Here is a 27,987-nt window from a genome sequence, read left to right as displayed (position 1 = left end):
TTTGTACTGTTAACATATATATACATTGAATAAAGGAACGTTTACATATATAATACAGTTGGATCTATTTGGATGAAAAAGAGAGACATAGAGAGGATTATCACCAAAATGTAGAAGTATCAAAGCTTTAAAACCTGGATAGTTTCCTAGTGTATTTTATTATAGACATTAAATAGAGTGGACACTAGAGAGATTGAAGGATCACTTTCCGAGACCACAATGTGAAGACTGACCATTAAAAAAAATGCCTCTAAATTCTATCCCAGCCAAATGTTCTGATCATCAGATATAATGGCTGATCACATTGAAATCCAATGGTGCTCAAATTTTGCTATCAACCTTAAAGAACCAAAAAAAAAAATAGTATTTCTGCCCAATTATGATCACAGATGATCAAAGTTTTCTATCCCTAATCAGGTAAATACTAAGCACAAGCGTATCAAAATTATCCTGGGACATCCAGAAATTCATTTATCCCTCCATTCAAATATCTATCAACTGCACTGCATAGTATGGCATTAGTCTACTTAAAAAAATACCCTTCTGAAGTTGTTTTTCCTAGCATTCCCCCACTTCTGTATGAAATCTTTTTCTTCCATTAAAATAAATAAGCTGTTGACTAGGCAACATTTTGTGCTGTTTATTTTATTTTTAGACTCAGAGGTATTTTATTTCTCCAAGTGCAGAAGGAGAAAAGTTTCTGTCATTTTGACTACTAATTCTTGAATAAAAATGCACTCTGAAATAATTTCCTTTTAAATTTATTCTTTAGAAGTGGAAAAAGGAAAAAAGGTGGTTCAAGAAAAGAAAGCTATTCCACAAGTTATAAGAAAAGGTAGGGTATTTATTATTTTAAAATAAAGCAATTAATTTGCTTCAGCTTTAAAGGGTTCTGCTCTGCCTATTGTATTTAAAATGAAACCAATTAATTACCTTTTGATTTATATCTTAGAAGAAGAGAAGAAAAAAGTAACTGCTGAGAAGAAAGGTATTCCTGAAATTAAAAAGAAAGGTAAGTTATTTGCATAACTATTGCATTGATGCTGATTTAAATGTATTATATAGGTAGAGGTTATTTCTGAAGTATCACAAATTTGAATCAAATAATCAAGTAGTCATAGAATCACCACTTTAATCAGATGGAGATTAGAATATATGTGGATATATGTGCTGCTCGTGAAAGAAAGAATGAAGCTTCAATTGCACAATCAGAACTGCCATTTTGACCTTTTTTGACCAAATTCCATGGACATCTCTATAGCATATGGAAGGAGAGGATCAGGCTGAGCCCAAGGGTGGGATTAAATGCATCATCACTCTGGGATCCTATGCCCCTGAAAGACCTAAGTCCAGCCCTCCCTTGAAGTCTATTAACTTTTCACTGGTGCGAATTTACCTTGACCATGAGTTGATAGTTCAATCCTAGGCAGCAGCAGATATTTGTCTCCTAGGGTACAAACAAAAAATATCTGCTGTGAACTCCGTGTAGGTATCAGGAAGGGCAGCCGGCCAGTAAACACTCAGTTCTATCCACTCGCTCTAACTTCACCCTGAATTAAGGGATACAGGGTCGTAAAAAGGGAGTTTTTATATGCATAGGGAAATACAAGTGCATTTGAATATTAATTATTTTGCTTTATATTCTGTGGAACATTTCCTAAACTCTTCTGTGGGGGATAACAATTTAAATGAAAGAATACATACATTCTTCATGAAGTGTAAACTAAATGCCTGCTGAGACAGAACGTTAAATTATGGCTGTTTTTTGTTGTTGAATGAACAGAACGAGTGGAGCCTTTTTTTCAGTTTATTCAATAGTATTCAGCTACTTCTATCCGTCTGATCCAAAGCCATGTTTTTCATATTTTAGAAGTGGGAGAAGGAAAAAAGAAAATTCATGAGAAGAAAGATGTTTCTGATACTCAAGCAAAAGGTATGCTTTTGGAAGGTGATGTTTTTTTAATCATTATCATGATAGTTTAAATATAAGGGATTCATGTATGCACGTAGATCTCATTACACATTGCATTCCCCATTAGAAGTGCTGTAATCTGTACAGATTACTGAATCTCACAGATGTCGGTGAGCATCTGCCAGGTACATAACATTTTTTACTTTTGTCATTGACCAACAAAATTTACTATCAAAATTAGAATTAAAGCCATCTCACTGTCCTAATATAAGAATAACTAAAATATAAGGAAATAGCACAGATATAAAATTAACATTGGTCCATGATATTGATGCCATTAAGATAATAAAGGCATAACCTATGAATGCAGTGCTGCATAAATCTATGTATCTGGTATACTATTACACATACAGAGAGACCAAAGTAAATAACAATAACATAGACGTAGAGATATATATGGAATAGTGGCAAATATCGATAGCTCAGGTGTAGGATGGGGGTGAAGTTTCGTTCTCTGGGCTTGTGGGTTGGTTTCTGAACATTTCATTACCAGGCCAGGCTACCATCTTCAGCTCCAAATATGTTCAGGTTTGTACTGAATTCAATATTCAATCATTTAAAATAAGAACATATAATTTTCACATGCTTGGCTGAAGTAGGTGCTTTACTTTTCCAGAATAAGAAACATCTTTTTTAAAATTAATTTTTAGGGAAAAAAGAAGGAAAAAGGAAAACTCCTGAGAGGGCAATACTCTCTGTAGTTAAAAAAGCAGGTAAGAAATATATTGTTACTCCCTTCAGTGATTATTATCCGAGTGTATTTTTCAGATTTTTAAGTTTACTGGGTAACTATGCAAATGCTGATTTTTAAAAATGTTCTGAATTTGGTGGATTATATTTTTATAAAAAATGATTTTTATTCCAGAGTTACATTGTCCCTAAAGTTGACTTTTTAACTTTGTACTTTTTTGTTTTTATAGTATTCACTATTATAAAATGATTACATACTTATATCTATGGCATAAAATTATTTCAATATTTTCTTATTACAATATAAAAGGTATTTTGCCGGCAAGTTTTCATAGTAAAAACTAATGATAATTAGTCAGGGCTCTTACATGCATGAACAGTTCAAAGAAATTAATATTTGTAAAATATAAGTATTTATAAACAATAACAAAATATGTTGTTATTCCTTGGCAGCACAAGGAAACAACAGCCAACAACTTAATAGCTGGCCATCAACACCCTAATCAACAATAAAAAGCCACACCAAACCAGGCACCACATAAATACTACACGTAGAAGTGCCCAAAGTACACATTCTGGTAGAGAGAAGTTCCTTGAGGATGGGCTCCAGCATAAATCTGAAAGCTCAGAAGACTAAACCTCTGTTCTTGGTGACCGACCCAGATTAGATCTTGCAAGGTCCAATTATTCTGGGATGCACAGGCCTAATTATTGGTTGATGTTAATTGCCACAAGAATATTCCACCTGTATTGTAGGTCCTGCCCTAGCTTCCTGTTAGTTTCTGGATACAATTCAAAATGCTGCCCATACCTAAAAAGCCCTATGTATATGGCTTGGGACGAAGGTACTTACAGGATTGCTTTTCTCAACCAGAATCCATCAGAATCCATCCATTTCTGGGAAACTTGTGGAGCAAAGAATTGTAGGTGATGATTTTAATGGCAGCTCTACAATATGGAACAATCTTCCATTATAGTTTTAATTAGCATAAAGTTTTTAAAAAAGAGTTATCATGAAGGACCTATGTATAATAATAGGATGCTGAAGGTGGTTTGACTTTATAGTTCTATGGTTTTATTTATTTTTTTTATTGAAAAGTTTTAACATACAATTTTCCTTTAAAACCCCCCTCCCCCTCCCTTCTCCCTCCCCCCCTACCTCTCCCCCCTCCCCCCCTCCCCCCCCCCGACTTCCCAGAGCTAAATACAAGGTATATATAAAAAAAACAATCATAAACAATCATATACTAACAACTATAAACTCTAAAATCCATCACTCTCTAGCTTATATAGGATAAAACAAGCCTTAGTAATATTAAATATATATAAAAAACTAAAAGAAAAAAAGGGAAAAAAAAGAAAGAAGACTTACTCAAATGCTACATAAAACTTCTTAACCCTATACTTATTCTGGATAAACTCAATCCATTTTCTCCATTCCATAATATAGCGTTCTTGCGAGTGATCTTTCAAATAGGCCGAAATCTTCGCCATCTCTGCCAGGTCGGAAAACTTTAAAGTCCACTCTTCTATGGTCGGCAGTTCCTCTTTCTTCCAATACTGACCTATCAAGAGTCTTGCTGCCGTAATTAAATTCAACATCAACTTGGTGTCACAACTGTAGCATCTGTAATTATTCCCAACAAAAAAAGCTGCGGACAAAACTTTATCCTCTGTTTAAAAATCTTCTGCATGTTCCACCAGACTTTTATCCAAAAAGCCTTAACCTTTTTACATATCCACCATATATGAAAATATGTTGCATCTTCATCACCGCACCTCCAACATTTAGGCTGGTAATTCGGATACATACTTGCAAGCTTTTTAGGATCTAAATGCCATCTGTAAAACATTTTGTAAAAATTCTCTCTTAGATTTTGAGCTTGTGTAAACTTTACGTTCCTCACCCAAATCTTTTCCCACGTGTCCATTGTAATAACTTCCTGGATGTTCTGGGCCCATTTTATCATACAATCCTTAACAAGCTCTGTTTCTGAGTCAATCTCTATCAATGCAAGATATATCCGTTTAATATGTGCTGGACCCTGATTTCTAATTTGCTTTATCAAATTTTCATCAGTCATTGTAAAACCATTTTTCTGGTCTTCTTTCCACCTGGCCCGTAACTGAGTATATTGAAACCAGTTTTGAACAACCTTCTCTTCTCGCAAGAGGCTATATGATTTCAAACACCAAACATTTCTTTCCAAACTTAGGATCTCCTTGTACGTAGTCACATCATGTTTGAATCCAGCATGTATATTTTCTATTGCATGTTTTGGAATTGCCCACAGTGGTATCTTGCAATCTAACTTATGTCTATACTTCTTCCAAACTCTCAGCAATGCCTGTCTTAAAATATGCACTCTAAACACATTGTCTACCTTCTTGTCATACAACAAATATGCATGCCAGCCAAACAACAAATCATGGCCCTCAAGATTTAATAATCTCTCTTGTGTCAAATTAATCCAATCACTTATTCCTACTAATGTAGCAGCTTCATAATATAGTTTAAAATTGGGCAGTTTAAGGCCACCTCTCTCACGAGTATCCTGCATAATCTTAAATTTGACTCGTGGCTTTTTCCCTGCCCACACAAATTTATTGATACCTCGCTGCCATTCCTCCAAATTAGAGTCTTTCTTAAGAATAGGTATCATTTGAAATAAAAATAGAAATTTAGGCAGGACATTCATTTTCACTGCTGCAATCCGTCCCAACAAAGACAATTGCAATTTTTCCCAACTCTCCAATTCTTTTTGAATTTTCCCCCATAGTTTTTCATAATTATTTTTATATAGCTTTGTATTAGAGGGCGACAAAAGCACCCCCAAATATTTAACCCTTTTAACAATCTCAAATCCAGTTAATCCTTCTAAGAGAGCCTTTTGCGAAACTGTCATATTTCTGGCCAAAATTTTGGTTTTCTGTATATTAACTTTAAATCCAGAAACCTTCCCATATTGTGTTATTATCTCCATCAGGTCCACAACAGAGTTCTCTGGCTGGGTCACTGTAACAACCAGATCATCTGCGAATGCTCTCAATCTATAATCCTGATCTCTAATTTGTATCCCCTTGATTTTTTCCGAATTCCGTATTTTAACCAATAATATCTCTAATGTTAACACAAATAACAAGGGCGATAACGGACACCCTTGCCTTGTGCCCTTCTCAATATTACATGCCTCTGTCAGGCTATTATTAACTATAATTCGGGCAGTTTGTTTTTGATATAATGCCCTAATCAGTTGCAAAAAAAATTCCCCAAAATCCATTTTGTCTAAAACTTTCAACAAAAATTGCCAATTCAATTGATCAAAAGCTTTTTCAGCATCTAGAAAAATTAGCGCCGCAGAGATCTGGTTGTTCCTTTCCAAAAACTCTAACACATCAACTATATGCCTCACATTATTTTTCATTTGCCTACCACTAATAAACCCCGTTTGGTCCCCATGAATCACCTGTTGCAGAACCCTCATCAGTCTATTAGCCAAAACCTTAGCAAATATCTTGTAATCTGTATTTAAAAGTGATATCGGTCTGTAATTTTTAACTTGAGTAGCATCTTGGTCTTCCTTCGGAATCAGGGAAATAAAAGCTGTTCTCCAAGACGGTGGCACCTTTCCCCCCCTCTGGATTGTCTGGAACAGTTCCTTTACCGGTTTTATCATCTCTAATTGCAAATTTTTGTAATAGGCCGCAGTCAAACCATCCGTACCTGGTGCTTTATCCACCTTCAGTTCCTTAATTGCTGTAAAAATTTCTTCTTCTGTAATCAGTTGATTAATCCCCTCTTTTTGTACTTGCGTAAGAACCGGGATGCTAGCATTCTCCAAATATATATCAATGTCTTTTTCATTAATTTTCTCCTTAGCATATAATTTAGAATAAAAATCCACAAATGCGTCTTTGATAAGGTCCTGTTGAAACACAACCCTTCCTTTATGCTCAATCTTATCAATATTAGAAGCCCTTTGTTTTTTCCTCAATCTATAAGCTAACCATCTACCTGGTTTGTTAGCGTTGCAAAAAGTATTATGCCTGGCAAACCGCAAATTGGTTGCCACTTGATCAGCCATTAGTTTATCAAATTGTCCTCTTAACAATTTAATAGCCTCCTTAGTCTTCACATCCTCTGAGTTCAAAATCAAAGCCTTTTCTTTTTCCTTTATTTCATTCTCCAGTTCTTTCCTTCTAGCTTCCACAGCACGTCTATGTTTATTATTCATATATATCAACACCCCTCTCATGTAGGCCTTGCTAGCATCCCAAACCATATCCATAGAGGTACCCTTGTTCATATTAATTTCAAAAAAATCCTTCATCCGCTGTTTGCATTCTTCCACATTTCTCTGATTTCTAAATAAGTTCTCATTTACGCGCCACGAGCGCCTGTCCCTTTTCTCTTTATCAATCTCTAACCAAACTGGACTATGATCAGAGATAATTCTTGCGCAAATCTTCACCTTTTTAGTCCTCAAAAAAAAATCATTAGTCAACAAAATAAAATCAATCCTCGAAAAAGATTGATGTCTATCAGAATAAAAAGTATAATCCTTTTCCTGTAGATGTCTCTCACGCCAAATATCTCGCAGTTCCAAGTCATCCTTCATTTCAAAAAAAGATTTAGGCAGTCTAGCATGACTTGGAATGCGCTTAAAAGCTCCAGCCTTATCCATCTGTACATCCAAAACACCATTCCAATCCCCCATAAAAATAAAAGATTTATAATCCAGCTGGGTAAGCTTAGTGTGAAGTAAACTAAAAAAGTCAGCTTGTTGTTGATTAGGTGCATATAATCCAACTAAAAGCGTCTTTTTACCTTCTAGCAGCAGCTCTATCATAACGTATCTTCCATGCTTATCTGCTTCAATTAAGTCTGCTATTAAGGCACTTTTAACATAGACAACCACTCCATTTTTCTTATTCATTGCAGAAGCAACAAATTGCGTACCCAACCTTGAGTTCAATAAATACTTTTGATCCAAGACTCTAATATGCGTTTCTTGCAAACATATAACATCTATCTTGAATTGTTTTAAATATTGAAAAACTTTCCTCCTTTTCTGTGGTGAATTTAGTCCATTAACGTTCCAAGTTAAAAATTTAGTTGCCATGCATATGCTCCCAAAGCTCTTGAAGCACTGCTTTGATAGGACTATCTTCTTTAGGCCGTGCTCCTCCCACTGCTTGGCTATGAGTACGTTGTGGAGATTCCGAAGACTTTTGCTGGTCTTGTTCTTTTATTTTCTTTGCTCGTTTTAAAGCAGCACGCGTTACCCTTTGCTCTCTAGGATCATCCAAAGAAGTTATAGCTTGATCTCCTCCAGCACCATTTTCCTCTACTTCAACCTCTTGATGTTCTCCTTCTCCAGATCCCTTTGCAGCTTCCAGAAGTGTTAATGGGGTTGCTTTTAAAACATTATTGTAGAAATCACGCGCTTGCTTCACAGTAATCAACCGGTACCTTTTACCTTCATACATCACCATCAGCCCGTCTGGAATCTCCCATCTGAACCTTATATCTCGTTGCTTAAGCTCTTGCACAAGAAATGTGAAGTCTTTCCTTTTCCTTAAAATCTTTGGAGGAATTTCTTTTAAAACCAAGACTTCTTGATCAGCAATCACAACTTTAGCATCATAGGCAGCTTGTATAACTTCATCTCTAATTTCTCTTTTTGCAAAGTAGACCACCACATCTCTAGGTAACTTTCTCTGTCTAGCAATCCATGAATTCACACGGAACACTTTATCCATAGCTTCTCTTATTTCAGTTGCTGGCTGATTCAATACCACTTCGAGAGCCTCAGAAACCAGCTGCTTTAAATCTTCCTTAATATTCTCTTTTAAGCCTCTGATTCTAACAGCAAACTGCATCTGGTAATATTGAGCAAGACTTAATTCCCTTTCCATTTTGTCTCTTAAATCTTCATTCTCCCGTACTTTTGCTTCTAATATGGCATTCTTTTGAGTCAAGTCATCCACTTTTTCATCCAAATCATCCACACATTCCGCCACTTTATGCACTGAAGACAAAATGTCTACCTTCATCACGCTGAACTTCTGTTCCATCCTCTCTTCTATTCTCTCCTCCAGTTTCTCCAATTTCTCCTCCATCTGTGCAAATTTATCACCCATTGATTGATTGATTGATTCCAAAAGTACCTGGGCATGTTTATCCAGAGCATCTCGTAAGTCCTTCGGTGTCAATACATCAGGAGGGTGCAACGCCTGTAATGATGATTGTTGCACCGGAGAAGATCCACCACTCCGAAGAGTTTTAGGGGGAGGTTTAGCCACCATCTTTTACTTTCAATTGTGACGCACTTTCACTTAAAGTTTAAAAAATCCATCAAGCTCGAGAGTAAAATAAAATAATCCTCTTCACCTTTTCCTCTTGTACCGCTCTGCCTGCTCCTTTTAATCCATAGTCCTTTCTTCAGGCAGGGGTGGTCGCAGACGCCTGGCTCTGCTCCAAGAAGTCCGGAGCAGAGACGCTGGCCAGCTGGGAGCAACCCAGGCTTCGGGGGAGTTCAATCCTTCAGCCGCCCAAGCTCCAAGCTCAGGCAGCCCCGGAGAACTCGACCCCTACCTAGGGCCTCACCCCCTCCTCTTCTCCCGAGGAGGGGGCTTCAAATTCGCCCGAACAGCTGATCGGCGCTGTTTCGGGCGAAAAAACACACAGCTGAGCCGCGGGCAGCCCGGGAAGGCTGTCTCCGGCGCCGCGCAGCCACCGGAAGTCCCAGTTCTATGGTTTTATTTTATTCAGGTTTAGTTTCACCATGGCATTTTAAGCTTGATGGTGGTCTGGTTTGTGTTGCTTTTAACCTCTGTAAACACTGAAGGCCTGTGTGATTGTAGCAACAATAAAGTCCGATAAAGAAACTTATAAATATTTAATACACCTGTGTAGTCCCACATCTCCAGAGGTATTTCCAGGCAATGTAAATTGAGGAGAGAAATTGGTATGCATTCCTCTGTAAAGAATTTGGTCAGTATATATGAAATTATTATTTTGTCGTAAAGCAGCCAGATGCTCAGACTGTATATGGCATTTTTGTCTACCTATCACATTCTTCCCAAGGACTGAGATGTTGTTGTTGTTGTTGTTGTAGTTATTATTATTATGCATGCAATAATGTAAAATCATAGCTGCCAGTTAGTTAATTGTTGTTAGCCTTCATACTCATTGACTTCTTTCCAAGATTATTATTTTAGATCACTCTGAAAATACAGAATTTTAATTATGATAAAATAGTTGAGCTATTTTTTTGCTGCTGAGTTTATGGGTGAAATTTATAAACAAATAAGCTAGCATATTAATATGTAAGCAATAATAATGCATAGCTACCAGCTTATGTAATGTAAGATGTGTTGATGGGAATGACTCAGCAGTCTGTGTCTCTTTAAGAACCTTTGTATAAAGAGAAGGCTCTGCTAATGTATTCTCTTTCTTCCAATTCCTGCTGTAACTAGTGTTTGTTGGATCCTGCTGTTTATTGTTCCTGGTGTATGATATTGTAGATAGTGTAAGATAAACCATCATTTAGTATAGACCACTGTTTTCTGTGTTTACTCCTGAGTTATCTCGCATAATAGGACTGTGCAGGCTCTGACAGAAACATTTATTTTCATGCAAAAGCAACTTAGAACTCTTGAGTTATCAGTTGTGAATCCCTAATTTATTTAAATTCAAATTATATTATATATAAATACAATATTTGCAACCTTCTTTGCTACATAAGGAGCTTTGGTGGCGCAGTGGTTGGAATGCAGTACTGCAGTCTAACTCTGCCCACTGTCAGGAGTTCGATCCTGACCACCTCAATAATGACTTAGCCTTCCATCCTTCTGAGATTGGTAAAATGAGGACCCAGATTCTTGGGAGCAATATGTTGGCATTGTAAACCACCCAGAGAGTGATGTAAAGTTCTAGAGTGGCATGTAAGTCTATCTTAATTTAATCTTTAAATGCATGAAAACAAAACTATAATAACTGCTTGTTTCTTTCTGGTTATTGAAAACTCAGATAAAAATATGAAAAGTTGTGGTTAAAAGGGCTTTCGCTAAACTTTACAGAATAGATCAAAAGGCCTTGGTGCATATTGCTGATCATTAAATATAATCCACTTGCATAATGTTAACTGTATCTTTTGAATTCTGCAGTCTTTCTTATAGTTGTATCTGTTCTTTTTCTTAAATTTCTTAACACTGGTTTTACAGAAGATTTATTTATTTAATGTATATATTGGTCCATCTCACATGCATGTGACACTGGGCAGAATACACAATTAAAACACAACTAAACAATATTGTTTATCCATTAAAACAATTAAAAGCTACATTAACAAAAGGCAGAGAAGAATGCAGTCAAACTTATACCAGCCATTTAATAGTCTATATGTTTCCATGGGATCCCCAGTCCTGATGACCAAACCAAGTTTTCAGGGCCTTCCAGAAAATCAATAAAGTTGAGGCAAATCTCAACTTTTTGAAAGGGTGGCTGCTACATCAGAAAAGGCTGTCCTCTTGGCCCCCACCAAGTGATGCTACTTGGGTGAAGACCCTCAACATGCCCCATTGATGAGGCAGATAGATGTAATTGGGATGAGGCGATCTCTCAGATAACCTGGCCCTATGTCATGTAAGGTTTCAAAGATCACAGCACCTTGAATTGGATCCAGAGGCAAATTGGTAACCAATGCAGCTCATGGCGCAGAAGTGTAACACACCTAACTGCAGGCATCAGTACATTTTACACCAGCTGAAGCTTTTGGATACTCTTCAATGGGAAAATGTACAGTGTATAACCCCATGTATTGTGTATTACAGTAGTCTATCTGAGAGGTGATTAGGACATAAATGACTGACAGGAAAAGTTGTGACTGGCACACAACTTGAAGCTGTGCAAAAGTCCTCCTGGCCACGATGGTCACTTACACCTCAGACAAGAGCTTAACAGGGACAAAGGTGTATAGCTGGATATTTTCAGCATATTAACGATGCCTTACCCCACGATGATGAATAATCGCACCTGGTGGGTTCATGTAGACATTAAACAGAAACAGAGCCTTGGTGGAGCAGTGGACTAATGCCTCCTTAAGTAATACCAGCTGCCTGCAATTAGTACAGGTTCGCATCCCACCAGGCTCAAGGTCGACTCAGCCTTCCATCCTTCCGAGGTAGGTAAAATGAGGACCCAGATTGTTGGGGGCAATTAAGCTGACTTTGTAATAACGCCGCTTGGGTGTGTGTGTGTGAAAGCCCTAATAAGCAGGCATATACATAGAATGAAGGCTACTGGTAAGCTTGTAAGCCGCCCTGAGTCTTTGGAGAAGGGCGGGATATAAATGGAATTTTTTAAAAAAATGAAGAGAGCACTATGCAGCAGGTGTGCTGGTACAGTAGCAACAGCCCCAACTGATCCTTAGAGCCCAAATTAATGATTGGGGTCTCACAACTTAATGAACAGAGTCTTAATGCTGCCCATCCACATATAAGCCCTTGGACAAAAGAATGAGCCAGATTGAAGTTTTTCACAAGGATGGAACTTGCTCTGTATTTGTTAAAATGATGCTAACAATTCTAAATTTGTATCTATACATCATAGCTTGCTACATGCAGTGCTGCAATTCTATTGTTCTCATTTTGCACATCTGTTTTCTTTTTTCCAGTAAGAATAATTGGTTATGCCAGGTAGCAGTAGATTCTGACTTTCAGAATTCTTGTGGGAGAATCAGTTAGTTCAATGTATTTCACAGTAAAATGCAAAGGGGGGGGTGTTTGTTAGATTTTATTCTCCCGTTCCTCTTCTCTTGTCCTTACACATGTATTATTGTTGCATCTTTCAAGATTTAAAGGGATGAGTTTTGTGTATGTCTGGCTATGTCAAACATCTAAATAATATATTTTATATTCATTATGGTTAAAAACAGGTGGGTTGTAAGATAGAAAATATTTGATGTTTGTTTACTTGTTCAGTACAGCATTTACCACTTTTTCTCCAGAAATCAAAGTGCCGCACAGTAAGGTTTCAACTCCATTCCGATTCTGATGGGATCAGAGGTAAAATGAATAGAGCCCCCTCCCAATAAAAACACTCCCAAACTAAGGATATTAATTGCATACATCTTTTCACTAGACACCTAGGTATATTACACCAAGGTGTGCAGTACGTACCTGTACATAACTCCCAGAAGCATAGTAACAGATGACTTGGACCTTCCTTCCTTCTCTTTTGTGTTATGTGGAAATCATGAGACTTTTGTTGCTGCAGGAAATAAATCAACATCAGGTAGGACAGAGCAAAATTTGCCCAATTAAGCACTGAAATTGTGGAGGGCAGCAAAAGTTATATAAGCAATGCAGTGAAACTAAGGATTACAACTACATCAGAAGAAAAAGGGAAAATTGAAAAGTAAGGAAATTCCAGGAATAATGGAAAATACTATGCAAAGATGGGCATAATAAAAGGCAAAAAAGGTAAAAGTCTACTGGAGAAGCCCAAAATATGGAAACTAGGGCATGAATAGACCTGAGAACTGTACAGAAACGATCCCATTCCAGAATTAATGATATGCATGAAGGTTTGATCACTGGACTACAGCCAAAGAGTCTGGAAGAAAGGGAGGTTAATGGGCCCTGGAAAACATTGCTTCATCAAAGCTGCAGGAATTGATGAAATACCAGCAGAACTATTTAAAATCTTAGATGATGATGATGCCATTAAAGTGCTTCATGTGGTTTGGAAGTAGCTGCTGAAAACATAGCAGTGGCCTAACGGAAAAGATCAATACCCAAAAGGGCAGCACTAAGAAATGTTCAGACTAGTGAGTAGTTGTGTTTAATTCACATGCCAGTAAGATAATCCTCAAGATGCCGCAAACCAGAATTCAACAGTGCATGGAATAAAAACTGGCAGAAGTACAAGTCGCATTCAGAAGAGGCAGGGTCACTCAAGATGACATTGGTAACTTCTGACGGAGAATGGAAGAGGGAGAGGAATTCTAAACAGGCATACTATGCTAGCATTGCTAATTATTCAAAGGCTTTTGTGACTGTGTAGCTCTGTCATGCACCAGTTGTGGACAACCCTTAAAAACATGGATATAGGCTACTTCATCTGCCTCTTGAATAATTTATATGATCACCAGAAAGCAACATTTATAATGGAGGACATAAATAGATCGGAATCAAGGAAGAAACATACCAAGTCTATACACCATCTCTTTATTATATGCAGAATTTATCACAAGAAATACTGTCCTAAAAGAAGCAGAAATTGGAATTATATTTGCTGGAAGGGACATCAGAAAGTTCAGATATGCTAATGATACTGCTTTAATGCCTGGAAACAAAAGGAGATAAGCAAGGTAGAGATAGGGGATATCTTGTTCAAAGATAGTGCACAACCTGGCTTGCCATTCACCAAGTAAAAAAAACAAAAAAACCCCAAGATTATGTCAATAAGAAAAGCCAGTCAAATGTAAAGTAGATGGAGAAGTGGAAACTTATTTTCAGAAAGTCATGGGAATGATCATCATAGCTATGAATGAAAAGAAATTCCAGTAAAAAGACTATGAGAAATCTAGACAAAATATTAAAGTAAAGAGAAATCACACTTATAGCAAATATACTGATTGCCAAGGCCATTGTTTTTCCAGTTGAAACATATGGTTGTAAAAGCTGAACCATCAGAAAAACCTGAATGAAGTAAAATGAAGCTTTTGAGTTGTGGTACTGGAGAATATGGTTGAGAATACCTTGGACCATAAGAAGAACAAATAATCTGGTAGCAAGATATAGTAAAAATAGGTAGCAAGATATAGTAAAATCAGACTGTAGCTTAGAATACTAAGCTGTGGCTGCTTGTGGCCTCCCAGGTGCATTGGGTCATAGAGGATACCCAAAGCTTCCAAGTCTGTGACAACTTTGTATGCACTGCTGGGCCCTGTCAAGACTTCTGGGGTGCATTGGGGTAGAGAACAAACTGAAAATCTCCAGGGTGATAGCAGCTCAGGCCTGTAGTCGGCTTTAGCCTCCTGGGTGAGGGAGGAGGGAAGGAACAGGCCTGAGCCTACTGGGTCTGGTGGTTTCTGCATCATGAAGATATAAGCTCCATTTCTGCACCCTATGCAAGGGTATCATCTCCCCTCCATCCCATTTAACCGATTATCAGAGTTATCAGAGTCCTGATCAACACCACCCTGTATAGTCAGCAACGTCTAGCGGAGTAAAATCCACGGGGACACCTTTATCTTTTAAAAATCTTTTTTATTAAGTTGGGGCAACTATACCCAGGTCTCAAGAATCTTGGATGAACGCTACAAATCTCTTAACTTTTGGATGCCACCTATTGGTTAGTTAGAATTTTGCATTCTAGTTATGATAAAGGTAAAGGTAAAGGTTCCCCCGCACATGCGTGCTAGTCGTTTCCGACTCTAGGGGCCGGTGCTCATCTCCGTTTCAAAGCCGAAGAGCCAGCGTTTGTCCGAGGACGTCTCCGTGGTCATGTGGCCGGCATGACTAGACGCCAAAGGCGCACGGAACGCTGTTACCTTCCCACCGTAGTGGTCCCTATTTTTCTACTTGCATTTTTACGTGCTTTCGAACTGCTAGGTGGGCAGAAGCTGGGACGAGTAACAGGCGCTCACTCTGTTACGCGGCACTCGGGATTCAACCCGCCAAACTGCCGACCTTCTGATTGACAAGCTCAGCGACCTAACCCACTGAGCCACCGCGTCCCTTCTAGTTATGATAGCCTACCATAAATGTTGCATTATCCCTAAGAAGTACTTTATACTAAGTCAGTGGTGGCTAACCTATGGCACGCATGCCAGAGGCGGCACCCAGAGCCCTTCCTGTGGGCATGCGTGCCATTGCCCCAGCCCTGCCTCCCGCCCCGGGTGCAACCAGCTTGGAGCAGCACAGCCAAGGACATAGCAGCTGGGCAGCAGGGACAAGACTCCTGCCTCATGCTCCTTTGCATGCAGATGATGCTGCGGGGTGCGGGTGGATGGTGTGGCTGCCATGGCGCTGCAGGGCTGCCTGGGTGATCTGCTGCGGCGGGCCTTGGAGGCGGTGGGTGGCCCTGCAGGGGGGCGGGGTGGGGGCGGAGCAGGGGGTGGAGTGGTTTTGGGGCAGTGAAGGTTTGCCATCACTGTACTAAGACATGACAAGCTGATTCATTGACTGGCTTGGGAGTTTTTCAATTCTACTCTCTCAATAAAGAAAAAAAATCAACCAATCATGTATTTTCTACAACAATGTCTCAGTCAGAGAAAATAAGCCATTCAGAGAGAGCATAGCAACTCACCTGTGTACAAACTGAAAGAATAAATTAATATGTCTAAATCTCTGCCCCCCCAAATCCTTTGATTCATCCCAGAACAATTCCAGTTGACTGAAAAAGTTTCCCTGCAATGTTTTTTTTGAAGGGGGAAATACTTGGTAGAGGGAATTTCTCTCCCAATAATTGAGACGCCACCTATGGAAAAGTATGCTGGAGAGTTATAAAATTGACATCCAAACCTGCATTCATCAAACGGCTTACTTCATAATGGCTTCTCAGAATGGGATTACAGCATTAGGGAGTAATTCAAAAGTCACTTATCAGTCTCTTGATTCCAGCAGGAGTACATAAATATGCATGAGCAGTGAATCATCCCCTCAGGTTGCCTTTCTGAATGCACATTTGCAGAAATAAATAGTAATGCCAATGTTTTCCTTGGAACTTGATATCAATAGAATGCTGGGAATAATCAAATTGTGCCATACCAAGAAAATGCAAAGCCCAATAAATAATAAGGGTTTTTAACAGAAGTGAGACAGATAATGCATATTGTTGAAACTGGTATCAATGACTATCATAGTATCTAATGTGGAAAGCAGCTGTGTTAAATTCAAGTTAACATCCATTTAACTGTTTTGGTGGAAGGATCTAACTCATGGCTTTTCTCTGTACTTAAAAAAAGCCCAAGCCTTAAATGAGAATATTAGCTCCGGCAAAATAAACATTTGACTTGATAGCATGAGTTTGCCAAACTAAAACCTGACGGGACTGTGTGAATGGAGATGGGGATTTCAGATCAGTCACCCTACAGTTGCTTAATATTCAAAAGTTTTATTTTTTTTACATTTGGTGTGGAAAATCTTATTTGCTTATAATAACATGATCTTATACTTCATGTTAATGTAGTTAATTAAATGCAGGAGTGAAGCATTACTTTATGATTGATATGCATTTTGCTTCATATAGAAACTTGCAAAATGTACTTTTCCAAATCTGAAAAGCATTCTAGAAATTGAACACTACAATCAACATTCTGCTATTTATTTTACCATTTTCATTATTCATTATACAAGGTTGAGAAAAGGCAAATGTAATGGCTTCCTCTTTTCGTGGTGTTTCTCCGTAAGCATGCGAACTGCAAAGATGGCATCGGTAGTACTAACGCCTTTGACAAAGTTGCATTGATTGGTATTGATTTTTACAATATCATGTAGGATGCTGCATTTGATTGCACGAGATGGCCTTTGTTGATCCAAAAAACAGACCCTACACCAGCAAGAAAAACACTAGGATGCTGATGATAATATGATGATGGTGGTGGTGGTTTTCATCACTCATTGTAAATGTTACAACCTGTGTTTCAGCTCTGCTATGCTTCTTCAGTTGGGTCAGTGCAAGGTTAGGAAACTCAACACCGGAATTTTTCAAAATGTGTAGAAAGATTTGGTACATTGAAAAGTCTCACAACGTATCACCCTGGGTGAAAACACCATTGGACAAGAGAAGATTTTCAAAAGTGTGTGTGTGTGTGGGGGGGCGAATAAAGAGAGCAGGATAAAGCTGGAAGGCCACCAGTGTAGCCTGTGTTGATGTTCTGTCCCTGCCAGGACCTTGGAAATGTTTGAGCATTCTGAGATCAGATGCCTCTGCTAAACTTTACATTCTGTCCTACAGATTATGCCTCACTATAAAAGGATACAGAAGCTCTATTTGGGCAACATCATGAGGCAATTCCAATCACATGAGGGCATGAGGAAGACTGTGGCTGGCTCCACCTCCTCTGTTGCACCAAAGTGTTGGAGAGACAAGGTCTAAGCAGGGAGAGTAGTCTATACATGGAGGCTTTCAGCACACTTTAGAAACATAATTGCTTGGGATTCTTACTCAGATTTTCCCCCTCCACACATGGAAAGCAATGGGATCAGGTGGCAGGGATATCATTGTATATGTAAGAAAATATATGAATCTAATTAGAAGTTTAGGAATAATCTAGTTGAAGACTATTATATGATTTAGAGTAAAATAATGTATGTTTTTGTTTTTGCAAGTCATTATGATTCATTCTTCAGATGGATCTGTCCAAACAGAGAATTCAAATGAACCCTGCAGACACAGTTTTTAAAAATGTAGCATTAAAAGTTATAGCTACCCATGCCCCCGCACATGCGTGCTAGTCGTTTCCGACTCTAGGGGCCGGTGCTCATCTCCGTTTCAAAGCTGAAGAGCCATCGCTTGTCCGAGGACGTCTCCATGGTCATGTGGCCGGCATGACTAGATGCCAAAGGCACATGGAACGCTGTTACCTTCCCACCGTAGTGGTCCCTATTTTTCTACTTGCATTTTTAGGTGCTTTCGAACTGCTAAGTTGGCAGAAGCTGGGACGAGTAACAGGTGCTCACTCTGTTACGCGGCACTCAGGATTTGACCTGCCAAACTGCCGACCTTCTGATCGACAAGCTCAGCGTCAGTTTTCTCTTTTGAAATGCTGACTTGATAGCATTTTTAAGCTGACTATAATTGCTGTGTTTGCTCATCAGATTAGTGTAGTATATAATGAAATTTCCAATTAATGTGTGTTCATAGTAACAAGGTATGGTGGGTTAGGTTTTCATTTTCCAGAAAAACATGTGGCTGTTGCTGGATATATTATTAGCTTTTCTTTGCAGGCATTTTGGTTGCAAAAAGGAAAAAAAAGAAATCAATGAACACAAAAGTACAAACAGTGTTTGTGACAGTATTAGAAATCTTAGAAATTAATTAAAACTCCTTCGGTTTTTTTCTCATTTTTATGCATGGCACTTATGAGTGCAATATTGCTAAATTATTATTTAACTACAGCCATATGTTTCTTTCCTATTTGTACACTATCTTGAAATTAGAAGGGTTTTTTATATTTGTGTGTGTGTGTATGTGTGTATATGTGGTAAGACTTTAACTATCACATGCGTGACCAAGAAATAGAAACAAAGAGGCAATTAGATACATAGAAAAATTTGTTATTTCCTGTTTGAAGTCACTCATAGGAGATAACTAGTTTATCCTTTGCCCCAGTGATATTTTCCCATATTTCTGATGGTTTCATATACATTTCTATGGGGAAGAATGAAGTGATATTGCATTTATAATAATAGAAATAGTAACTGTAACAGTAATATCTTGCCATCAGTGAAGTATGAGTAGCAACACTTGGCAGCCACTAAACACTTATCTTAGAATAATATAAGGAACATTGCACTGCTCCTGAGAAGTTTGTAATTGAAAATACTGAATGGAAAACCTATAGAGAGAGATAAAGATAAGTTATTAAGGAAAGGATGCGAGCAAATGCTATTTCTATTTCAAATAGAACATTTTAGTTACAGTTGGGAATGGCAATAAACAGATTTTTCTGCCAAAATTCGACAGAGCACGCTAGGGTTTGCCAGAGGCTTAAGTAGGATGCTAATGAGCTTGGTTTTGCTTACCTCTGCTTTATATATTAAGGGAGAGCTGCTTAGGGGAACTTCAGTGATAAAAGTCTATGCCATGATATATTCTTTATTTTGATAGGCTCTTCCTATACATTTATGATCTTTGGTATATCAATTTCATATATGCTGGAATTATTTTTAAAATGATTCTTTTTAATGCTAAATTTATGCTATTTATGTTAACCCTGAATAAATTGTTTAAAAGATTTCAATTATTGCAGGATGTTCAAAACTTGCTGCCAAATCCGTCCAGACATTTCTTTTTATTTACTACCCCTGAACATATCTATAATCTAGGAATAATAAACAGGGTGTATACATCAAAGCCTTAATGAAGAAGAGCAAATCAGAGCATGAAGTCTGAAGATGAGCCATTGGCGTAGTACCCCTCCCCACGTAACACAGATCCTTTGACACTGTATGTTAATTGAGTTACCTCCACAGAGTTTAAATAGAGAAGAATTAATTGCAAAGATGATTAGCTGACTGAGGATGTTCAGTCAGATGTGCACAGCTCTAAGCATACCTTTTTTCATTTTATCTTTTCACAAAACACAGAAATGATTAAAAATAAGTCTAGGAGCTCATCTCCATTATGGAAAGTTTAGTTAAGCTATGTTTCCCATAGTCAGGAAGGAATAGTTCTCAGAACGTGACTTCACCCCAGAATACCCTCCAGACGTATGTCATAGTTCTTGTAGTCGCCCCTTCATCCAGAAACCAATCTCAGAAAATTTCAAATAGATTGTAGAAGAGAAAACCGCAACTGCTATTTCTTTTATTTATCACAGCACAGACAGAATGGAGAGGAGGTAAAACAGATCATTGAAATGAGAACGCCTCCTTCAAATGGCTCCAAAGGAAAACAAAAACAAGAAAAGAATTGCTGGGTTTTGTAGTTATCCTAGACTCCCAAAGACCTTTTTGCCTTCTATATTGAAAGTTATAAAGTTCTGCATTCCTGTCTCTAGTGATAAACCTCTGCCTCCTCCATTTACAATTGTATACAACAAATACCTCTGCCTCCTCCATTTACAATTGTATATAACAAGACTTGTCTCCTGTAATTGCCCTTGCCTCAAGATAAGGCTTCCTGTCTCCTGTAATTGTCGTTGCCTCAAGTTATGCCTTCCTGTGATAACCCTTGTCTTCTCTGTTAGCATTTGTATACGATAAGCTATGCTTTATTGTTTCCTGTGATGACCTTTGCCCTCTTCATTAGCAGTTGTATGCAATGAGCTATGTTTTCCTATGACCTTCCATATGTTGCTTCCTCATGTGTGTACTTCCCCCTCCCTGATGAAACTGCTCAATAAAAGAGTGCTGTGCAAAGCTGTTCGGGGGGCAACACCATCCACCCCGGGCACTCTGTGCTCTCTCACCTTGAACAAACTTGTGTTGGTGCCTCAGTTTGTCCTAGGATCCTGTTCCTGCGCTATCGCAGTTCCCAAGTGTGACCGTCGGAACGTCCGGCATACTGGGTCGGTGGCAAAGGGCAAAATCCTTCCATATTCAAGGTGTTCACCCTTGCGAGGGTCCCTCTAAATTCTCACCCCTGTTACGGGGCTCTAAGAGTTGAGGCCGGAACCCTGATCGGTCGCTCGACGCGACAGGGTTTCTTCGATTCAAGTAAACTTTCTTTACTTGAATCGTTCCCTTGCCAGAATCTCACTTTGATGTCTCTTACAGGATGTCACCAAGTAAAAGAAATTAATTTCAAAAGAATAGAGAAGCGAGCAAAACCGTAGTTAAGATTTAGTCCAATACACACACACATACACACACACAAACACACACACACACACACACACACACACAGAGAGAGGCATTGAGCCTTGAAAACTAAAACTGGATAGTTAAAAAGCAAGATAAGTCTAAAGTCACTCCGACAGGGCACAAAAAAAAAAGAGGAAGATCAGGGCAAAGCACATGCTGGCTTTGAATGGAAGGCAGGAAGCATGGACCCAAAATGTATAAAGCAAAAGATACAAGTACAGATACACATCCACCTATTTCCAAGACAGATGATAGTAGAAGGGAAGAAACTGTATTGTAGATAATAATAAACTGGGGATAAGAAAACTTAGTAATGCAAAATAGCCAATGTATACACAGATATTAAGTGCAGATCATAATGCTAACTGAACATATCAATTAGTCAATGTAGCTACACTAAAAGTACAGAAAGTAAGTGTAAGATCTGCATGTGTTTGAAAGTAAAAATGGTAAATTGAACCATCTGGAATGGCTGGGGAATTTATATAGGCACATCAATTATGGCTAGACAGCGTATAATATAAATGAGCAATGTAATAAAACAAGTTTACAGCTTTATTTGTCCTTTTGCCACATGGGCAAAAACCTAGCACAAATGGAATACCCTTTCTACAATAGCTGTAAGGAGGACATTGAATCAAGCCAAGGAGAATGCCCCCCTATATGTAGGGATTGTGATTTGCCTTTGATATCTGGCCAGTCTGGTCAACCTTATTGGAGGGCAATGAAATATAGTTAGAAATAAATCCTTGGGAAGAAATTCCAGGTCTAATTAATACTCTTAATTAGAAACTAGCGTTGCTTTCATTGCTCTCCAAAATTCCACATGTTGCTTTGTCACTTGTATGAATTCTTAGACCCCGTATAAATTCTCTGGAAAATTAAGATTGCCCATCACCTAAAATATAAATGAGTGGGATGCAAATGTACTTCCACAGCCTCTCCACTTTAGTTTGCATTCAGCAAAAGGCCATTGTTTTGCAGTATGATTAAAAGGCTTTTCTAATTGTTGAATAATTAGAATGGTTGAATTTTAGAATCCCGTCAAATCATAAATAGTTCTCTTTCATCCATGGTGTATCTCTGAACCAAATCTAGGCAGATGAGATGCATTTCCATTTAGTTTTCCTTTGTTTTCCTCTATTGTCTCTTATTTACCGTAGCATAAGCTAATGTTGAATATTTCACTCTTCAACACAAAATAAAGTCAAGGATTGCTAATCGGCTTCTTTTAAAAGAATATTCATGTAAATAAAACACATTAATCCCCTGACCTGCAATAATGCAAAACATGCAGTGTTGGGATTCAGCCAGTTTGCACCAGTTGGGCAGAACCGGTAGCTAATTTTTTGTTGCTCAGGCCCAGAATGGACTTCCGGAAGCAGCATCCACACAGAGAACCGATTGTTCACATATTTGAATCCCACCACTGAAAACACAGTAGTAATTAGTCTAGAGGAAATAACAACAGACAATTCTGTTGCCAAGTTTGCTAAAATGAGCACAATGGGCAAAACAGGTATCTGAAAACAGAATCCTCTTTGACACTATTCAAAAACAAGTACTACCTTACTCTGGGCATGGTATCGCCGATGCACAAACCTGCTCTAATAGACGAAACAGAAATAAGGGCCTGGGAAGGAATCTGATTACTACTCAAGATACAGGCTTTTGTTTTTTAAAAAAATCCCATTTATATCCTGCCCTTCTTCGAAGACTCAGGGTGGCTTACAATCTAAGCACAAATCAATGTGCTTAGCAATAGCCTTCATTCTATGTATATGCCTGCTTATTAGGGCTTTTGCCCCCTCCCCCAAGTGGCATTATTACAAAGTCAGCTTATTGCCCCCAGCAATCTGGGTCCTTAATCGTAGACAGTGCTTTTTAGACAGAAGCAATATTTTTTCATGGACATAGTATCTGCAAATGGACTTCAGTTTTTATAGACTAATTCAATGAATCTATAGCTGCTCCAGTCCCATCCTCATTTCTTTAAAAAATGACCATGACTATAGTTACTAATCCTGAGAGGGGCCACTCTTAGATGGTTGTGAGGTTAGTTAAGACCATCAGCTTACTCGGAGAGGGAAAATTCACCATTTCCTTTTGCTCCTTCAGTGTTCCAAGGACTATTGGACTGTATTAGTGCTAGAGTTGAAAAAAAAATAAAAAGCTGTCCTTTGAATTAAATTAGATCTTCTGGTTTTGGCAAGGGAATTATGCTCACTTGACATGCATTGTATAGGTGACAGCATCAGGCTAGAAAACTTCCCTTGGGAAATACATCAGTATCTTACTTTCCCTATAATAGGTACCAGTGAAAAATAATATTGGTGTGAGATTACATTTGGCAAATCATTTATGAACTTTCACTCTGTCTTTGATTAATTATTGTTCTGCTAGCTATTTTGTTTCATGACGTTTTAGCTATGTTGAGCGTTTTTGGAAATAGAACTGAAGATTATAAATATTTTAATAAACACATGTAAAGAAATTCATCTCAAAAGTGGAGATTATCTGAAGAAAAAGGTTCCAAATTAGTCAGGGTTCTTTTTTGTGAATCTAGTGGAACTGTGATTCTTTCTTGCACTGATTTGTTGGTTTTCATCCAGACTGGACTTGCCATAGTTACTTAGTGGTATCAATTTCTCAAAATCAGTGCATCTCAAATTGGAAAACTGAAGTTCAAGCATTAATCTTGTACAGGAACATAGTATATGATGCATCTTGAGCTAAGATTTAAAATGTTTACTTAAATCTGCCTAGTATTTCTTCTTATTTTCTGTAGAGGAGATACACAAACTATTTCCCCTGTCAGAGACATGCAGCAGTAGTGCCCAGTATAATGATGTCTTTGTTATAAAATCAATACCCTTGAGAGCATTTTAAGACAGAATATGACTAGTAGTCCTGTATGAAGTAACACAAATTTGCCTCAGCAAAATGTTGAAAGTTATGGAAGTGAACTGGTTTGCTTTACTGAACTGCTGAAGCTTGATATTCTTAGCTTCCCCTCTCAGTATGTAATGGGGAGAAAGAATAACCTTGAGGACCACATCAAGACAACAATAATATAAAAGAAGTCTGAGTCTAGGGCAGAAATGTAACTGGAGAAAGCATGTCTGACTTAATAGTCCCCAGATTTCATGAAGATAAAGGGAGAGAGGGAGAAGCAAATTCAGGCATGCAGAATTCTGTTGCAGTAGCCTTATGATATAAGTAGAATTCATAACTTTGGTTTCGTGGTCTGGTCTACCTTGAAACTGCGATGCTTCCAGGCTGAGTTGCTTCAGGATTGCCCACAGTTTTTAATAAAGTGACTGAGAATGGAAGACCTTGAAAAACTATCCAAAAACCACTAAACAATAGTTCTACAGCAATATTTCAGACAGTAATTGTGGAAATACATGGTTAGACTTCTCATCACTAATGCTACTTCAAATTTTTATACATAGAAATCCTTTCTGCTCCAATGAGTACTCAAAGAATATGTAAGTGCAATAGCTTCACCCTCATGAATCATCCAATAACACATTAGATGAAAATGTCAGGTGTAAACACATGTGCACACAGGCCTACTTATTTATTTTATTTTTATCTATTTAATTTCTATTCCACCTTTATTATTTTTATAAATAACTGAAAATAGAGAACATATCCAACACCCCTTCCTCCTCATATTTTCTATCATTGCATATATCTGAGAGGCATGCTGGGGGAATTCAGCCTGGCGGGGTCCAGGAGAAGGGCCTTCTCTGCTGTGGCTCCTGCCATATGGAACATCTTTCCCCCTGAGGTGAGATTGGTTTCTACCCTTCTGTCCTTCTGCAGGAGCTGAAGACCTGGCTCTGCCAGTTGGTTTGGGGCCCTAACAGGGGAGCATCACATTGGAGGTAGTTATTGAATTAAGAGGTCATCCCAACACCACCCCACCCCTTGGGCATCCTATTCACTCCCGCCCCATCTTTTAACTATATCTTGATTGGGATTTATATTTTTATTCTTTTAAAGATATTTATTTGTCAGGTTTTAAATATTTTAATGTTGGAAGCCTCCCAGAGTCATTTGCTACGAGATGATTGGCAAATAAATTCATTCATTCATTCAATCAATCAATCAAATAAACATTTTTTCTATTATATCAGATTACCTTCTTAGGAACCTCTTATGTGTTCTTTCCAGAATATGGCCATGTGCTTTTGCATTTCCAGAAGCCATTATCATCATAGTTTGTAACTTTTACTTGTACATATCCTCTATCACTGGATTGATCCTTCACAAAGAGCATAATGTGGTTATGTTGGTTTGTGCGGTATAGCGCAGTGTGCTTGTAATCCTTCGGTAAGCCTGAATGTTAGGTGTGAACTAGGTTTCTATAACTGATTTTAAAAATTGTGATTAAAACAAATTGTGCTTTAGCATAATATGTGGTCCCCAGATGTATGTGGCAATACTGTATATATGTGTGTGTGTGTGTGTGTGTGTGTGTGTGTGTGTACCAGAATTTGAGCAAAGTTTAGTAATCTTAGATATATAAAATCCAAGGCAGCAAACATATCTAATATGCCTTCCTCCTCCTATTTTCCCCACAACAACAGCCCTATGAGGTGGGCTGGGCTGATAGAAACTGACTCTCCCAAAGACACCCAACTGGCTTTTGTATCTTAGGCAGGACAAGAACTCAGAGTCTTCTGGCTTCTAGCGTAGTGCCTTAGTGAAAAGACCACACAGATTTACTCAAATTCTACTCAAATTTAATTATTTTCTGCTCAGGAAAATACAGGTGAAACTCTAAAAAATAGAATATCGTGCAAAAGTTCATTTATTTCAGTAATGCAACTTAAAAGGGAAAACTAATATATGAGATAGACTCATTACATGCAAAGCAACATAACTCAAGCCGTGATTTGTCATAATGGTGATGATTATGGTGTACAGCTCATGAAAACCCCAAATCCATAATCTCAGTAAATTAGAACATTGTGAAAAGGTGCAATATTCTAGGCTCAAAGTGTCCCAGTCTAATCAGCTAATTAAGCCATAACACCTGCAAAGGGTTCCTGAGCCTTTAAATGGTCTCTCAGTCTGGTTCAGTAGGAATCACAATCATGGGGAAGACTGCTGACCTGACAGTTGTGCAGAAACCATCATTGACACCCTCCATAAGGAGGGAAAGCCTCAAAAGGTAATTGCAAAAGAAGTTGGATGTTCCCAAAGTGCTGTATCAAAGCACATTAATAGAAAGTTATGTGGAAGGGAAAAGTGTGGAAGAAAAAGGTGCACAAGCAGCAGGGATGACTGCAGCCTGGAGAGGATTGTCAGGAAAAAGCCATTCAGAAGTGTTGGGGACTTTCACAAGGATTGGACTGAGGCTGGAGTCAGTGCATCAAGAGCCACCACACAGAGACAGATCCTGGACATGGGCTTCAAATGTCATATTCCTCTTGTCAAGTCGCTCCTGAACAACAAACAATGTCAGAAGCGTCTTACCTGGGCTAAAGAAAAACAGACCTGGTCTCTTGCTCAGTGGTCCAAAGTCCTCTTTTCTGATGAGAGCAACCTTTGCATCTCATTTGGAAACCAAGAACCCAGAGTCTGGAGGAAGAATGGAGAGGCACACACTGCAAGATGCTTGAAGTCCAGTGTGAAGTTTCCACAGTCTGTGTTGATTTGGGGAGCCATGTCATCTGCTGGTGTTGGTCCTCTGTGCTTCATTAAGTCCAGGGTCAACACAGCCATCTACCAGGAGATTTTGGAGCACTTCATGCTTCCTTCCGCAGACGAGCTTTATGGGGATGCTGATTTCATTTTCCAGCAGGACCTGGCACCTGCCCACACTGCCAAAAGCACCAAAACCTGGTTCAATGACCGTGGGATTACTGTACTTGATTGGCCAGCAAACTCGCCTGACCTAAACCCCATAGAGAATCTATGGGGCATTGCCAAGAGAAAGATGAGAGACATGAGACCGAACAATGCAGAAGAGCTGAAGGCCGCTATTGAAGCATCCTGGTCTTCCATAACACCTCAGCAGTGCCACAGGCTGATAGCTTCCATGCCACGCCGCATTGAGGCAGTAATTGCTGCAAAAGTGGTCCAAACCAAGTACTGAGTACGTATGCATACTTATACTTTTCAGAGGTCCAATATTGTTCTATGTACACTCCTTGTTTTATTGATTGCATGTAATATTCTAATTTTCGGAGATTGTAGATTTGGGGTTTTCATGAGCTGTACTCCATATTCATCACAATTATGACAAATCACGGCTTGAACTATCTTGCTTTGCATGTAATGAGTCTATCTCATATATTAGTTTCCCCTTTTAAGTTGCATTACTGAAATAAATGAACTTTTGCACGATATTCTAATTTTTCGAGTTTCACCTGTACATGCATTTTGTCCCAATAAATACATATCCTTCCATTTTCCCAACATCTACATTTTTGCAGAATTTTTTCTCCAACATATTGTTTTTCAAAATAACAAAAACACTTGCGACAATGGATCTGGGTCATGCTTTAGGCTAGGGAACCTAAATCTGCTGACTTTAAAGACATCAACATTTTCCTCATTGCCTGTAGTTCTAACCCACCCTGCTCAGTGACTTAGAATTACTGAACAGCTGTGGCTGCATCGGGGTCAAGTGTTTTGCTTGGTCTCCATGGGATTTGGTGACAAAGCTATGTTTGTGTTGCCTGCTGCCTTTTTGTCTGGGTGTGACAATGCACATACTGTCACCAGGGCTCTGATATTTAAATGGTAGCCTCTGCAGCTTTCCA

General features: G+C 38.5%; 1 protein-coding gene across 1 annotated transcript in view; it reads left to right on the top strand.

Annotated features, from left to right (window-relative positions):
- TRDN (triadin) overlaps window positions 1-27,987 on the top strand; it is a gene marked incomplete at its 3' end in the record, with an annotated part of 235,922 nt that overhangs the window by 117,073 nt on the left and 90,862 nt on the right. The window contains exons 16-19 of the mRNA XM_083374012.1: window positions 773-835; window positions 953-1,012; window positions 1,871-1,933; window positions 2,623-2,685. Of these exons, the coding sequence (XP_083230138.1) occupies window positions 773-835; window positions 953-1,012; window positions 1,871-1,933; window positions 2,623-2,685 (249 nt within the window). The remainder of the gene's footprint in view (window positions 1-772; window positions 836-952; window positions 1,013-1,870; window positions 1,934-2,622; window positions 2,686-27,987) is intronic.

This window comes from Vipera ursinii, assembly GCF_947247035.1.
Source record: "Vipera ursinii genome assembly, chromosome: 1".
Lineage (NCBI taxonomy): Eukaryota > Metazoa > Chordata > Lepidosauria > Squamata > Viperidae > Vipera > Vipera ursinii.
This window is presented reverse-complemented; position numbering and strand designations above follow the sequence as displayed.